Source organism: Chrysemys picta, chromosome 10 (assembly GCF_011386835.1).
Source record: "Chrysemys picta bellii isolate R12L10 chromosome 10, ASM1138683v2, whole genome shotgun sequence".
Taxonomy (NCBI): Eukaryota; Metazoa; Chordata; order Testudines; family Emydidae; genus Chrysemys; species Chrysemys picta.
The window spans coordinates 23,102,749-23,118,766 of NC_088800.1; the positions used below are offsets into that span (position 1 = coordinate 23,102,749).

Below are 16,018 nucleotides of genomic sequence, written 5' to 3' on the forward strand. Positions count from 1 at the left end.
GGGAGGTTGAGTAATCACATTTCCCTGTATTTTAAGGGATCTCTCTTATTTGGTGTCTAATGTTCTACAAATCATATCCATTAAGGAGCTACTGTGAAGAATCTTATCAGATAAAAAGGTATGTTTTCAAGCAACAATCATACAAAGGGTCATAATGTGTGGACAAACTATGTGGTTTTGGACACAAATGGAAACACTGTGTGTAGCGAGAGCCCGTGCCTTAAAACTAAGCTTTGTCCTGTATTTTCAAGCAAATGCCCTTTATTTCTTTGAAATGTTGGTGGGGAGAGAGAGAGAGTGTGTAACAGGAAGAGCTGGCTGTGGGCACGACATATATGCCCCAATAGCCTTGGAGAACTGAACGATTTGTGTGTTTACATACGCATAATACATTTTCAGAAAGAGAAAGAAAGGCAGAGAGAGAAAGAAAAATGTAGTTTTAAAACTACTAAAAACTTAAATTCCATACATTCTTTGTCTTTCTTCTTGTTGTACATCAGTAAACAGTTGTTTTGTGAGGTCATCCATTTTATCTGTGGAAACATTTTTTATATTTGAAGGCTCTTCATGCACCCGTGAACATTTAGAGTAAATTAAAAATTAAGATCATGAATGTGAGTTTTGTTTTAACAAGCAATTCTTTGGATAGTTTAGTTTTGAATTAACGTATCACATATAACCACATTAATCCTGAGCTGCAGGACCACAGCATAAGCAAGTTCTGACAAATCATAGAAGATCAGGGTTGGAAGGGACCTCAGGAGGTCATCTAGTCCAACCCCCTGCTCAAAGCAGGACCAATCCCCAACTAAATCATCCCAGCCAGGGCTTCGTCAAGCCTGACCTTAAAAACCTCTAAGGAAGGAGATTCCATCACCTCCCTCGGTAACCCATTCCAGTGCTTCACCACCCTCCTAGTGAAATAGTTTTTCCTAATATCCAACCTAAACCTCCCCCACTGCAACTTGAGACCATTACTCCTTGTTCGGTCATCAGGTATCACTGAGAACAACATGCTATGGGTTCTAAACTAGCATGACAGATTTTGGTTCCACGTGCTAACCTTTCAAGAGAACTTGGATTTTTAAGAGCAATATATTAAAAGAATCAAGCAAAGAGAAGAGTTTTGAAGGGAATGCTATGAGCTCTCTCAGAGACAAGAGGCAAGGGAGAGAGGAAAGCTTCTGTTCCTACATAGATGGATTCTAGAATAAAGAGCCTGGGCACTACATACCCTAAATAGAGCATTTCAGAGATGAGTAAGTAAAGGCCAGATGTTCAGCTATAATAAACAGACGCAGCTCTAATGACTTCAATAGAACTATGCCCCCTTACACCCGCTGAGGAGCTGGCGCTATGACTTTTCTCCACTGCAGCTTTGAAAAGCTGCCCTACATTTGCTTTCTTATTGTACCTTTCATTTCCTTGGTTTCCTCTTGGAGCTTCTGTTCTAAGAATGTTTTCTGTTCTTGCAGTTCTGCATTCTGTTTCTCAAGTTTTGAGAGTTTCTGCAAACATAAGACGTTAATAAAATACACAAATTAACAAGGAACAAAAAAATCTCTCATTAAAACCGAGGGCTTACAGTTTAAAGGAAACTGCAGACTTTGTTGGAAGTTGCAGAGGCTTAACAACTCTCAGGATCAGGCACTATATAAACCCATTGTCACAGTAACTAAAAGACTTAATAAATTATCTTATATTGCAACCACCACCAGGAACAGGAAGATTAACCTGTTCAGTGTCCTCCTTATATTTCTTTCCTTTTTCCTCAGAGGTTCTCTTTTGTGTGGCTAATTTTTCAAGCTCTAATTCAAGTTTCTGGATTGTATCTAGGTCATTTCCATGAGTCGAAGCCAGGTGAGTCAGCCTCTCCAGTAAGCCATGATTTTCTTTGTTCTAAAATGAACAAACATAGGTTAATATTAAACCAAATTAAAGTTTTGTTCCATTCTGTTTAGTAACTTATATTATTAGTGTAATACACACAGACATTTCCCTTCCCAAAACAGTTGCAACAGGTTCTTCTCTATCCCTCCATCAGTTACCAAAGCCCACCTTTTGTGTCTGTCATTGGAAATCTCTAATAATTGAATATTTGTTCTCTCAATTTTTTAAAACTGGATTTGGAACACTGTATTAGTAAAGAATGACCTCTAGGAACAGAATCAAGTAACACTTGGACAACAAAAACAATTTACCACCTAACCTTGCCTCAGTTATGAGAAAACAGCTAATCTACTGCCTGACCCCTCCCCTTGCTCAATTATGTTCACCACAACCAGGGAAATTCTGTCTGAAAATGAGGTTAAAGCCATATTATAGAACCAGTTTGGCTAATATGGCTCTCAAAGAATTGACCCTGAAAGAAAACCATGCTAGAACCCCCAAAACAGCAAATGCATCTAAACAGAGTTGCAGTTAATATGGTTCTGATCCCAGTGTGAACAGGATCAAAGAGATGTGACTGAACAATTGCAGCATACAAAGGAACTGCCACACCGGATCTAACCATTGGCCCTTCTAGTCCAGAATCCCGTTGTCAAGAGGGGCCAGTACCAAATGCTTCAAAAGGTACAAGGAAGCCCCATAATGGACAAATATAGAATAGTGTGCCTGTATGGGAAGACAATTTGTGGTTGTTTGTGCCCTTATCAGGGTCCATATCCCTTATGCAAATTTTTCTTGTCTAATGAACTGCAGATGATTATTAGTGTAAATGTCTAATTCACAATGTGATTGATTCGCAATAAAAGAAATAAATTGAAAGAAAATTAATAGAAAACATAAATGGATTCTTGTCATCTACCTGGTCTTCTAGTTTCTTCTGCAGTCGCTGAACTCTGTACGAAAGCTGGATATTCAACACAAATCGCCGAATATTCTGAAATCTGCGTCTTGCAAGCCAAGCCCGGGCATATTTCTGAAGAATTACAGCCTTGTGTTCCTTGAGCATCTTTAAAACAAGAGAACAATAAACGCCTACAATTATCTATTATACCTGCCCCTGGAAATTTCCATTACATGCATACGAACAAGTAGGCATTCACCCACGAAAGTTTATGCTCCAATACATCTGTTAGTCTTAAAGGTGCCACAGGACTCTCTGTTGCTTTTTACAGATCCAGACTAACACAGCTACCTCTCTGATACTTAATACAATTATCTGGTGGATCAATCAACATCTGTTCAGATGTTCTGTCATTCTAGCTACAGGGATAAATGACCATGTTAGGATATTAACACTTAAAATAGAAACATATTAAAATTGCACATCCAAACCATTGGAATAATCAAAGCACACTACCTCCAACATTTTAAAAATTGTAAAGTGCTTGAAATTATGAACTAGAACATTTCATCCACATGCTGAAGTATTCAAGAGTACCTCATGTCAAAGATACAGCATTAAGCATCACTAGAGTTTGCCTCCACCGTTTTATAACACAAAAGTTCCCAAACACTGGGATCTTGGTCAAATTCTTAAATGGCTGTACCTTTTGGAATTTCTTCCTTGCTAGAAATCCTCGCACATAAGCTTGAATTGTTATAGCAGCCACGCGGATGAGCTGGCAAAGTTTACGGACTATATATCCCCGACAGTACTTCTGAATAATGATAGCCGCCCATGCTTGCTTTAGAGCTGTAGCAGTGATAGCTTGCCTTAATTAGAAAGAAAATAAAGTTATTTTTAATTGATATTAGACTCCTTGTGCTCATCCTCTCAAGTCCCAAAGGTTGGACCCTCCCCCCCCCCAAAAATAGGATAAGATGACTATGATTATGTGGGATCAATACTTCTAACTAAATGACATGTCTATAGTCCCAGTTTCATGAGTGAATATTTGTAATGTAAGTAATTTAAAATGATGGAAGTGAGATCACAGCAGATGGAGGTGAATTTGGATCTAAAATTAGGGGTGTTCCCTACTCTGAGGTGGATTCACATTAAGTAACATTTTAATTTGGACTATTCCTGAAAACAAGTCTAACATACAGAGCCAAATTGTGACTCAAGTGCCGAGTGGGCACAGAGCCCTGTTGCCTGGTCCGGCTCAGCCCACGCGCGCAGAGTGCTAATCAAATCCTGTGGGGGGAAGCCCCTCTGAGAGGCATCTGTGGTGTTTCCAGTACTCCAGCTTCCTTCACAGCCACATACAGAGTTGGGTTCAGTGGGGAGTGACATCTGGGGAGGCTGTGTTTCCCCCCCACTATCCTGTTAGGCAGCTGGGAGACTCACTGTGACAGCTGGGAGACTGTGAAGGGGCTAGGCTGCTGCACTAGTGCTGGATGACAGCTCTTAAATGCAGTGGATAACCATGGAACAGGAGCCCACTGCCCTGAAGACACCTTCCTCCCTGACCAATCTCAGCAGAGGGGGCAGAAGAACATCCCAGACCTTTCCAACCCCACACAGTTGTCTTTGAACCCTCCCATTTCCAGCCATAGTTCTCCCTGACAGCATGTTCTGTGTGGGTTTTTTGCAGCCTCAGAGCTGCAAAAGCTTTCATGGTCCTGGCACACAGGAGGGTGTGGGACATCAAGGGAACAGGAAGCTAGTTTGTGTGGCCTGCCTGCCCCCTTCTAGGTTTCTGAAGCAGATCAGTTACTTTGGACCCACTAGTAAGCCACTCAGCATCAGTCAGGGAGCTCCCTTATGTGTTATTTAGGGGTATCTAGACCTTCAGAAATATGCCCACAGCATTTGAAATTTGACAGAGTACTTCCTGAATATCTACATAACAACACAGGCATTTTCAGGTCCATATGAAGTACCGTACAGCCCGCTGTCCACGGAAGTACTGCTGTATTGTAACAGCTGCTTGTTTTATACGGAGGAATTTCTTCCGTTGATGCCAGCTTCGAACATTCTTTTGGATCACGATGCATGCTTGTCTCAGTTTATCTGACCGCAGTTTTTCTAAATAAGCAACCTGCCCTGCTCTGAAGAAAATTTTTGTTCTCCCAAACTGATACTGGTTAGGATCCTGCAAAAGAAAACCATAGGTTTATTTATAATCTGCAATCTTCTTCTCATTTTTGGGGGGCAGTGGGATGGGCGTAAATAACTGTAGCCTAGCTATGCCAAAATGGCAGAAACAGAGTTAATGACAAGCATCCTCCCTACGGATTTGGGGAAATATTTGATCACTGTGCTCACTCCACAATCTTTCTGCTTCAAAAATTAGGGACCTAAATGCTAAAAGAGACTGAGGAATTTGCATAGGGTCAGTTTTATATATTTTATAGTCACACAGCACTTGTAAAGTGCTTTGAGATGTAATTGTATGACAAACTATGACAAAATTCTCCTCCCAGTTACACCATTAACTGACTCTGGGTGTAACTGAAGGCAGCTTCTGGCTCTCTGTATTTATACTTCAGCTGAAGTTCAGTCACCTCTAAGCTGAAGGACTACAAGTAACTGGTGTAATGTGAATATACATCACACAGGAATGATTGAAGAGAGGGAAGAAAATATTTTCAGCCAGGAATAGCCTAGGTGCAAAACGTGTCATGGGATCCTTAATGTTTAGAGCAGGTAGGCTGCTTTCGGAAGTCTTAAGATGAAAGAAGCCACATACAGTAAACCGCAAGGAACTCAATTATCCAGTTCAAGAGGATGGAAAGCTGAGCTGAACTTGCTAGGATTAAAGCTTTGGCTTCAGAGAGTTTGATTGCAAGATAACACATTCTTAGAACAGCACTGCACTTTACTGTATTCCACCATGCAAGGCCCATTAGAATATATTAAAAAAAATAAATACTTAGCATGCATGTAGTACTTTCTTTTCATTTATTTAAAATGCTTTACAAAGACAGGTAAAGTATCATTATACCTATTTTACAGATAGGGAATCAGAGGTGCCGAAAGGTTAAATAATTTGCTCACACTGAATCAATGGCCGATGGAAAGAACAAAGGCCCTGTGCTCAATCCACTACACCACAGCTGATTAAATGACCTACCTAATAATAAGGTAAATAATATTTAAATCATCATTCATATTTAAAGAATAAATACTTCTGTGAATTGGATCTTTTGTATTTATAATTAAAGCTGCGAGTCTGTCACGGAGATCATGGATTCTGTGACTTTCTGGGACCACTGTGACTTCTGCAGGTGTGGCTGACCCCAGAGCGCCCGAGCAGCTGGCCCCAGCCGCACTGGCAGCGGCTGGGGCAACCCTGGGTTCAACTGCTCGGGCAGCCGGACCCGGGACCACTCAAGCAGCGGCCAGAGTGGCTGGCCCAGGGGGCCATCCCAGAGCAGCGGTCCCAGGGGTGGCCCCGGAGGCTGTCGGAGCAGTGGCCAGCCATTGGCCCCCAGGTCTCCCCAGAGCAACGGCGCCCCAGGTTCCCAGGAGCAGCTAAGATTTAGTCAGGGGTATTTATAGAATAAGTCATGGATAGGTCACAGGCTGTGAATTTTTGTTTATTGCCCATGACCTGTCCATGACTTTTACTAAAAATACCCATGACTAAATCGTAGCCTTATTTATAACAGATGACAGCACAGAACAGAAACGCTAACCTGGATTAGCCGCTGCAAAACAGTCTTGCAAATCTTTTTCTTGTCACTTAAAGAGAGTTCATGCTGCGTCATGAGAATGCTGTAACGGCTGAAAAATTCAATGTAAGTCCACCTATAAAATGAAAAATTGGTGAATGTAAATTATTTCATCAGATCTAAATATATGTATTCAAGAAAAAGGAGCAGTCACGTACCTGGATGGATAGCTCTGGGCGCTAATTCGAATGGTTTCCAAAACACCACATGCTCGCAGTTGTTGCGCCACCCTTTTTGAGTCAAACCTAAGGGAACAGAACTTATACATGATTTTCTTCCAGTTTTTATATGCCATATTTAACTATAACGTTTGTACTTCTTGCAAAGATTAGTACCTGTATGCATAATTGGAGATATCACAGTTTAATTAAGAGGTTCTTTACCAAAACAAAATAAAATTGTAGGTGTTAAATATTTCTGAATTATATAATAATGTCCCCCACCCCCTCCACACACACACAGCCCTCCCTACCTTTTATATTAAGGGCCTAGTCCTGCAAACACTACTGAGTGTAGAATTTAGTACCCACTGATCAAATGTTTGCAAGATTTGGCCATACAACAATGTATTTCACTTCTAGGATTTCTGGTATCAGAATTTATTCATAAAAATGGTATTTAATGGAATGAATACTTCTTTGATAATATTTAGATCAAATGAAGAAATATAAACCATTCTGTATTTCTATTCATGCCTGAAGCTCTAAAAGTCCCAAGGGAGTTTTCAGGATATCTTGTGTCTAACCCAAATTCTTTATATGGAAAAAAACATGGAAAACTTCAGGGCTTCCACCCAAAAGACAAATGAGCAATACATTTATTTTTCTCTTACAGAGGCTTTGTTCCCTTCAGTGCTAAACTTGAAAGTGTATATTATCAAATGGCACAGAATCAGACAGTATTCTCAATATATAACATATATACAGGTAAATTCTCACTAGAAACTTTAAGAAAGCGTTTTATGTTTTCAAAGCCTAGTTAAGCACTCCTTAGAATGCCAATTCCTGAACAACAGATCTTTGTGGCTGTGTAACATGGTACCACGAAGGCAGAATTAGGGTGTATATCTCCCTTGTCAATGCATGTATCTGTCAGCACTACTAACAGACATTGTATCTATGAGCCAAGAGATTGTCCTGCATCTCTGCACATGAAACTCATTAATGGTTGCATGCATGCTTGTTGTGATTAAAATCTACTCCACTTTAAAAGCTATTGGTAGCAGTGCTGGCTATGGGAATTCTGAAGCACTTGACATACACATAACATTAAGAATGCTCTTCTTATTCACAACTATTTCAGTGCGTGTTGTAAGTATTTTGGGAAGAAGGCAAACATTTTGGATGTGATTGACATTGCACATAGAAACATTCATAGAAAAGAGCAAACACCTTTATAAGTATTTTTGTTACAAGAGAAGCTAGTATGAAGTAGCGACGACTTCTCCCAGAAACCCAACTATACTAATCCATGTCATAGAAGATCAAGCACACTCATACAAAATATCTACCCACCTAAAACTAAAATGGTCAGCATTCCCTCCAAAAATGTTATAGCAAATAAACAAAAAAAATCGTGGCTTGAAACCTTTTAACTCAGAGAATTTTCCAGTAACTTAATAACAAGGTGAATCATGTAACATTCATTGTTTATATACAAATATTAAATTGTTTTATTTTAGTAATCTTTACAGGAATAAAATACATTCTATATGTAAACTTCAGCTAATAACACTTTACTGATATTTGGCTAATCTGAAAAATAAGATTATATATTCAGTCTTAGAATGCTGCTTTATATTAAAGATAACATAGTATTTCAACAGCACTAGTGTACTCACTCAAATGGTAACTTCTCATCATTTGGCTTTATGCACCGTACATAGTGAGGAGTGGTTGCATTAAGCGTTTCCATAAGTAAATACAAAGAACTGCGGAACTAGAAAACAGTAAGGTAACAATTTAGCTAATTTAACATTCCCATCAAAGTAATTCATCTTTGACTTTTGATTCTGAGTTAGTCTCTAACGGGAAACTGTGACAAAAATATAGGCAGCAGTCCTCTCGGAGTTCTGATCATTAAAATGTTGGCACTATTTACCCTGAATGTTTTCACACACAAACACACCCACTTGCACACAAAACTGGGATACTAGTAGCTGGGGCTATCCCTAGCTGTACAGCACACTAGACATCCTAGAATAATGTTTCTAAATACCATAGTACCAGATACGCACTTATGAATAAATCTGAATCTCACGCCCCCAAGTACAAATTCCTGAATGCCCGCACTTCACCAATATTTTCTACTTTATAGAATCATAGACCCTTATAGTTAGAAGGGACTGTAAGGGTCATCTAGTCTAGCCCCCTGCCAAGATGCAGGATTTGTTGTGTCTAAAAAGTGCTGTTTTAGGAGGAATATTGAAGCATCATGGCCAACCCCTTCTTGGCTGATGTCGGGGACTGAACTGGAAACCTCTAGGGGCAGGGGTTCTCAAACTTGATTGCACCATGACCCCCTTCCAACAACAAAAATTACTACAAGATCCCAGGAGGAGGGAATGAAGCCTGAGCCAGCCTAAGCCCCACCACCCCGGGTGGGTGGGGCCAAAGCCGAAGCCAAAGGGCTTGAAGCCCCAGGTGGGGTGGGGGTGTGGCTGTAATTTGAGCCCCGCTGCTCTCGGGCTTCAGCTCTGGCCCTGGGCGGTGGGGCTTGGACTTCGGCCTGATGTCCCAGCAAGTCTAAGCCAGCCCGGGCGACCTCATTAAAATGGGATCACGACCCATTTTGGGATCCCAACCCACGATTTGAGAACCGCTGCTCTATAGTTAAAAATATGAGTCTTTAGAGCTTGAGCTAAACTCAATACCTTACTACCAACCGTCGTCCGGAACTGTTTGTTAGGTGGCTTGACCACCGTTTTTGCAGATTTGACCGTTATAGTTGACCGGAAGGGTGAAATGGGCACTGGATGGTCTTGAAAAAAGTCTGCACACAGATGAAACTAAAAGCATAAAAAAAAGGATCACAGTTAACACTGAGTAATTGTAATAATGTTTTAATATAAGAATTCTAATAATGGATGTACAGGACAGAACAGACATTGTTAGTCTCAGATCTTAGGCCAAATCTTGTAGCTTTTGAGACTGGACCCTTTGATTTAAGATTCATAACTAACTGGAAAGCAATTACTGTTGAACTTCATTTCACAAAGACCCAAAGCCTGCAATTAGACCTGCACGGAGTCTCACTGACATCAGTGGAATTGTTTGGGGGTACAGGGATACAGCCGCGTGGACATGATTACATGACTGGGTTAAATTCAGACTATTCATGTTATTTTAAAGAGGTTATTTAAAATTAATAATTTGTTTTTCTTTGTCAGCTTAAGTTCGATTCTTAACAATAGAGCTGCATAGTCTAGAGTAGTAGGACAAAAAGTGATAAAGCTCTTTTGGTTTTCATCTTACATCTGCTTGAAAGTCAACGTAATTCTTTCTATGCCTTGCCATTATTTTTGTCTCCTTTTAAAAATAAACAGTGCCAGCAGACATGATAAGCTACGCAACAGATCAGTTTGCATACACCTCAAGAAAAAAAAGCAGTTTTAATAAACTGAGATTTCAGTTTCAAGCTTCAAAATATTGTTTATGAAGAACATTATTCAAAAATACTTAAAAATATTAACTTTCAGGGCAACTATACATAAGAATCAGTCTAAACAGTGTTCTTTTAACTTGCAGTGTCACTTTGAAATTAAAAGTATACAGTTTGGAATTATTTTAGATCCATTGTAAGAGTTTTCAGGTATAGCATTTTTAATTTAATAACATTAGATCAAAGTATTTTCATCTTAATCTTTATTCATATTCCACAAGAATTCTGGTATCTCTAGTAGAATAATCAGCCATGATGAATTTACTAACCTTGCTGTTTCTCAAAATGTCAATCAATACTTCATACACTGTATCTCTGTTTTTTTCCAGAAATCCTTCAGATTTGTACTCTACCTGTGCAAAAAAGTGAAATTAGTAATCATAACGGCAACAACATGAAAAATTAATGTAAGGAATTTCCTTTACCCCTGGGCGGCGGCACTGGGTGCAGATGGGCTGGTCTCAAAGACTTGGTCCAATATTTTTATTATTCCTAACCACTGTAGGTAAATTCTGCCTTTATCAGTTGCATTGTGCCAGATGTATAACCTGCAGTTGTAAGAGCTGGGCACACTGGCCCAATATGCAGCCAGTTGCATTTTTCTTCTGTTTTGATTAGGAACGGCATACAGCCCCAGCTACCACATTCAGCAGCCTTCAGTGTTCTCGATAGTTAGCAGAGGACACCTCCTTGACAGCTAACCATCTTCTCTTAAGGTCATCATGCACATTGAGGTTGGACAGTCCTCCTTCTAATGATCTCCTCTCATTTATCTACTGCCTTCTCTTACTCATTTCCCCTGACTTAAACTCTAAGTGGCCCCTGAAACTGAAAACTAAGTTTCAAATATAAATAAAATAAAGATACTAATAAAACCTGATGGGACTAACTGGATGTGTGTCAGTTGGAACCCGGACTATTTTGCTTGTAAGTTGTATGCTTTTTCTGCAACCTTAGTCTGAAGGTTTTGGTCTTATGCTCACAACTTACGATTGTGGCTCTTTGGGACAGGGACTTTATCTTCCTATCTGTTTGTACAGCACACTGTGGGCCCATAGCTAAGGCTATGTTTTAGTCATAGTTAGTATTTTAAGTAAAAGTCATGGACAGGTCACGGGCAGTAAACAAAAAATTCACAACCCGTGACAGGTCTGTGACTTTTACTATATACCCCTAACTAAAACCTGGGCAGGGGAGTTCTGTGGGGGCAAGTCCCGGGGTGCCATGGGTGGTGGCCCAGGACCCCTGCTGGTGCTGGGGGGGAGGCCGGAAAGCAGCGCGTGGCCCAGGACCCCCGCTGGTGCTGTGGGGGGAGGGGGAAGGAGGCGCCTTGGTGGGGCTGGCAGGCTCCCTACCAAGCTCCGTGTGTCCCTGCAGCTCCTAGGAAGACAGAAGGCCAAGGGGTTCTGCATGCTGCTCCCGCCACAAGAGCCGGCTCCGCAGCTCCCATTGGCCGGGAACTGCAGCCAAGGAGAGCGGTGGGGGCAGGGCCTGCAGGCACGGAGCTCTCTGGCCCCTCCACCTAGGAGCTGCAGAGATATGCTGGTGGGAGCCAGGGAGCCCCCAACCCCAATGTAAGCACTGCCCCACACCTCAGCCCCTGAGCCAGCACCGGCCACTGCAGAAGTCACGGAAGTCACAAAGTCATGGAATCTGTGACTTTCATGACCACCGTGACAGACACGCAGCCTTACCCATAGCTAATAAATATATAATAACAACGTATATTGAATACAGCTTATAAAGATGGCACATGCACAATTCCATTTATATTTTAATAGATTTTTTTCCTTTCTGAATGTTATGCTGGTTGAAAAATGGTGAAATAATACAGTAAAATGTACACCTACCTTATCAGCAAAGTGCTGGATGATAAAAGATGTGTTTGACATTTTGGGCTTTTGAAAGAATGGGTTCTTGTTGATATAATTGTTATATAGCTTTTGAAGCCAATTTTCATCAGTCCCCTGAGGTAACTATAAAAAAGCAAGCTGTGAGGCTGTTTAATAAAATACTGTTGGAATGTTAACAATGAGGAAGCTACTTACTACCAATAAATGCTATTCAAGCAACAGACATACAATGTGTTGTGATGATAAACAGCATCTGAGTTTTAATCTCTTTCAGAATAGCCAGAAATTCCCTTGGGTGAACCATTTTAAGAAGAAACAGGGTCTTATAAAGCAGCTCCGGTACATAACCTGAGAAAGTTCTGTGAGCAGGCAGACCTCCCTGCTATGAACACTGCCCCCTGTTCTGAAAGGGCAGTGGCAACATAATTCCAAATGAGCCATAATTTAGCTGCCCAAGAGATCTATGACAATCAGGCCAAGAGAATGGTATTGGGTGAATCACTGGGCTTGATCAGTAACTTTTTACCATCCTATGCATGGATTGGATTCTGAAAATCAGGTCAAAAGTGACTTGCTAAGGTCACACAGAATCACTTTGGATTCTCTTTCCCATGCCTGTCCTTTACCTCTAAGGCCATCCTTTCCCTTTTAGAGGAAGGGCCTCTAGAGGTATGTGGCATAATGGAAGGAAAAATGGAGTTAGAAGTGGGCAAAGAAAAAAGGAGAGGAATGGTGAGAAGAGAAGCCTAGATGGTGCACAGGGCTGGTAGAAGGAGAAGAGGGCAGAGATGTAGGTCTGATACAGTCAGGGAGTGCTTGAAAGTGAGAAAAGGAAGCTTGAATTTTATGCAGAATAAGAAAATAAATTAACAAGAGAGCAAATGGTTTTAAACTAAAATAATCAAATAGAGATTCTTTACAACTTTAGAAGATTACAAAGATTCAGAGAATGATCACTTCATCAGCAAGGTGCTCATCTTCTTAATTTAAAAGGAATTAGAATATGGTTTAAACCACAAATTCTGCTTGAAACACAACCCGCAGAAACGTTTTCATACCAGTTCATAAGCATAAAAAATTAAAAATTACCAAGCACTCTTCATCTAGCAGCTCTAAAATGCCCATTTTGGCTTCAATAAGGTCAATGACTGGTTGGTTGTCATAAAAGTCTATGAGAGTCCATGGGATGTCTTCCTTCATATACTCCTCTTGTTCAAGTTTAAAGACATGCTATTAATGAAAAATGTCAACATTATGAAAAGTACATGTTAACTCAGGAACAAAATATAGGCATTTGGAAAACAATGGTAAGGTAAAATATTTGTGTAACATGCACTAAAGTATAGATCTGAAATATAAGAAAATCTCTTTTCTAAGTATTGCTAATCTTTACAAAAAAGACACCAATCAACACATACAACTGCAGCAAAATATACGTACATACCAGGTTAAATTGTTGTTGCAATTTTTCATTAGCATAATTGATGCAAAACTGCTCAAAACTGTTCACATCAAAAGTTTCAAATCTGAAATACATTTTAAAAATTAGGGGAAGATATTATTAGATGGGAGAAAAAAATAAATACATGATCACTTAAAAGTGAGTGCTAATGTCCTATGGGACTTTGAGAGAAAACGGCTGCTTATAAGGAAATTACTTCCTAAACTTTCTGTTTCTTAGCGGTGGTCTACACTTACGGTGGCCTGTACAGTACAGACATTGCACGCCCAGCTAGCCTGGGTATAAACAGAGTAGATGGTGAGGCACTGCTTAACTGAGTAGAGTGTCCTACATGCCTGAACCCTATGCAATATACCCTACATAGCTCTCTACATGCTCAAGCAGAGCCTCCCATGCCTACACTGCTATTTTTAACAGTGTAGGGTCCTGCTGCCAGAGCCTTTCCCCTCCACAGCGAAAGACTCCAGCAGCGGGGAAAGTCTCCTCTCCTCACTGCCTCCCCCTTTCAGAACCTTTCCCTGCTGCCTCCCACTACTGGAAACTTTCACTGCCCCATATAGCTACACACCACGGTGAGAGTGGACACAGCCTGCCTTTCACTGCAGTATATAGCTACATATACTCTACACACCACTGCAAGTGTAGACAAGGTCTTAGACATAATGACCAAAACCCTGGTGTTCAATGGGGCTGCTCTGTGTTGCAATGGTGGAACAAAGCAACCCTAAAGCTAATGTATCCAGCCATCAGAGAAGCATCATCCCATCTCAAAGTGACAATACAACTTTAAATTGATTTCCCCAAATTTACTTCTGATAAGGTGAATATCAAAGACCAATGGCCTACGATGTACTAAATCCAAGATCAAATGTCACCTTGAGACAGAGATATTGATATTCATCAAAATAAGAAGTTCCCATTGCCCTTCATGCAAAAGATTTTATGGCGCAGAAGACTGCATCCTTTTGATTAAATGGATGCCAATTCATTGTAGGAAATGCATCATATTTCCCAGATATGTAGGAATAAGAACTGGAAAACAGAGGAGAGTTGTATCATCTGAAAATAATTTTTTTCACCAGAGATAATCTTACCCATAAATGTCCAAAACACCAATAAAAGTGTGCTGCTTTCCAGAAAAATGCAAAGCTTTGTTAATTCTTTCCACAATGAAGTCAAACAGGTGAGAATAGATCTTCTTTGCCAAAGCATCCCTTGCATTAAGAGCTTGGAGTTTTGTCATAGGCTTTATTACAGTCTCTGAGGCAGTGATAATTTTTCGGTGGCACAACCATTGTGCCACTTTGTCATTGTCTAAATCCAGAAGTTCACAGAATATATTGAGATGTTTATCCTCCAGCTTTAAAGAAGAAAAATAAACATTACTAGATCTTATGAAAAGTTGTAACTAATGGATTATTACAAAGGCTAAGATTTTGTCATGGCCCCATTGAACTCAATGGGAACCCTTGCCACCAACTTCATTGGGGTTGGGATTTCAACCTATGATTGTTGGTTTGGTTTAATCGGTTTTTAATAACACAGGCACTTCTTACAAAGGCAAAACTCCTGTTGATGTCAATAGATATTTTTCTATACAACCAGGGATGGACCAATTAAACTGCACCTCATATGGGCTGGGGACAGCATAAGTGGCTTTAACCTGTCTAATGGTTTCCCTGACCTTGGGATCACCAAGTGCTGGTGTGGTCCAATCGCACAAATCTGAATGGCCTTGAGTCTGACCTGTTTTGCAGAGGCTGCAAACAGCCCCAAGGGGTCATTCCAGAAGCTGGGGATCAGCTGGATGCAGGCACATCTCAGCCACACACCTTTCCTTTGTTCAGCCCCTTTATGCCAGGAGTGAGGAAGGGGAGTGGCATAAACACCACCATCATGCTTCTATACCAGTTGAGGATTCTGCTAGGCAGGAGGAATCCCAAAGTGGCCTTAGTTTGCCAGGTTTAGGGCTGCTTTATGCACCCCACACTTGAGACCAAGTATTTTGTACACAGAGTCTTGGCAAAGAATGCTTACAAGGTAGGATGTCCCAAGACAGCCTGTAACAGAGATAAAGGAAGGACGTGACAGGTAGCTGGGGAAGATACGAAAGGACTAGCAATGACCCACCAAATAAAAAAACCTAAATACAATTATTCAAAGAATTTGAATGAGCGAATGTCTTACACTGACTGAAGATTTTTCATCACCAACAGCTGTCATTTGCACATTGCCTAAGTGTAGGATGGCCGCCAGTATTTTAAAAACATCCATCTGAAAATCCTCCTTCAGACCTTAAAAAAAATCCCTATTCATTTGAAATACTCAAAGCAATAGAAACATCCATTAATAAAAAGCATGATCTAGGAATACTTGCAATACTGTATATAATCATTAGCGGTTCTATAAGGACTTGGTGAAGACACTGCTGGCTGCTGTGCAGAGCTATAACTCTGCTACTCTCTACATCTCT

General features: G+C 40.5%; 1 protein-coding gene across 4 annotated transcripts in view; it reads right to left on the reverse strand.

The window, feature by feature from the left end:
- The window catches only part of MYO5C (myosin VC), a 64,884-nt gene that overhangs the window by 31,333 nt on the left and 17,533 nt on the right, over window positions 1-16,018 (reverse strand). For all 4 annotated transcript variants that reach the window (XR_010591010.1, XR_010591011.1, XM_065559449.1 and 1 more), the window contains 16 exons: window positions 15,733-15,839; window positions 14,640-14,905; window positions 13,528-13,609; window positions 13,173-13,313; window positions 12,077-12,206; window positions 10,500-10,579; window positions 9,443-9,577; window positions 8,411-8,508; window positions 6,729-6,815; window positions 6,535-6,646; window positions 4,777-4,988; window positions 3,498-3,663; window positions 2,810-2,956; window positions 1,735-1,899; window positions 1,415-1,508; window positions 470-533 (listed from right to left, as the gene is read on the reverse strand). Coding sequence is in view for 2 of the 4 variants with exons in the window: in XM_065559449.1 (XP_065415521.1) it covers window positions 470-533; window positions 1,415-1,508; window positions 1,735-1,899; window positions 2,810-2,956; window positions 3,498-3,663; window positions 4,777-4,988; window positions 6,535-6,646; window positions 6,729-6,815; window positions 8,411-8,508; window positions 9,443-9,577; window positions 10,500-10,579; window positions 12,077-12,206; window positions 13,173-13,313; window positions 13,528-13,609; window positions 14,640-14,905; window positions 15,733-15,839 (2,086 nt within the window). In the remaining 2 variants the exon portion in view is untranslated. The remainder of the gene's footprint in view (window positions 1-469; window positions 534-1,414; window positions 1,509-1,734; window positions 1,900-2,809; window positions 2,957-3,497; window positions 3,664-4,776; window positions 4,989-6,534; window positions 6,647-6,728; window positions 6,816-8,410; window positions 8,509-9,442; window positions 9,578-10,499; window positions 10,580-12,076; window positions 12,207-13,172; window positions 13,314-13,527; window positions 13,610-14,639; window positions 14,906-15,732; window positions 15,840-16,018) is intronic.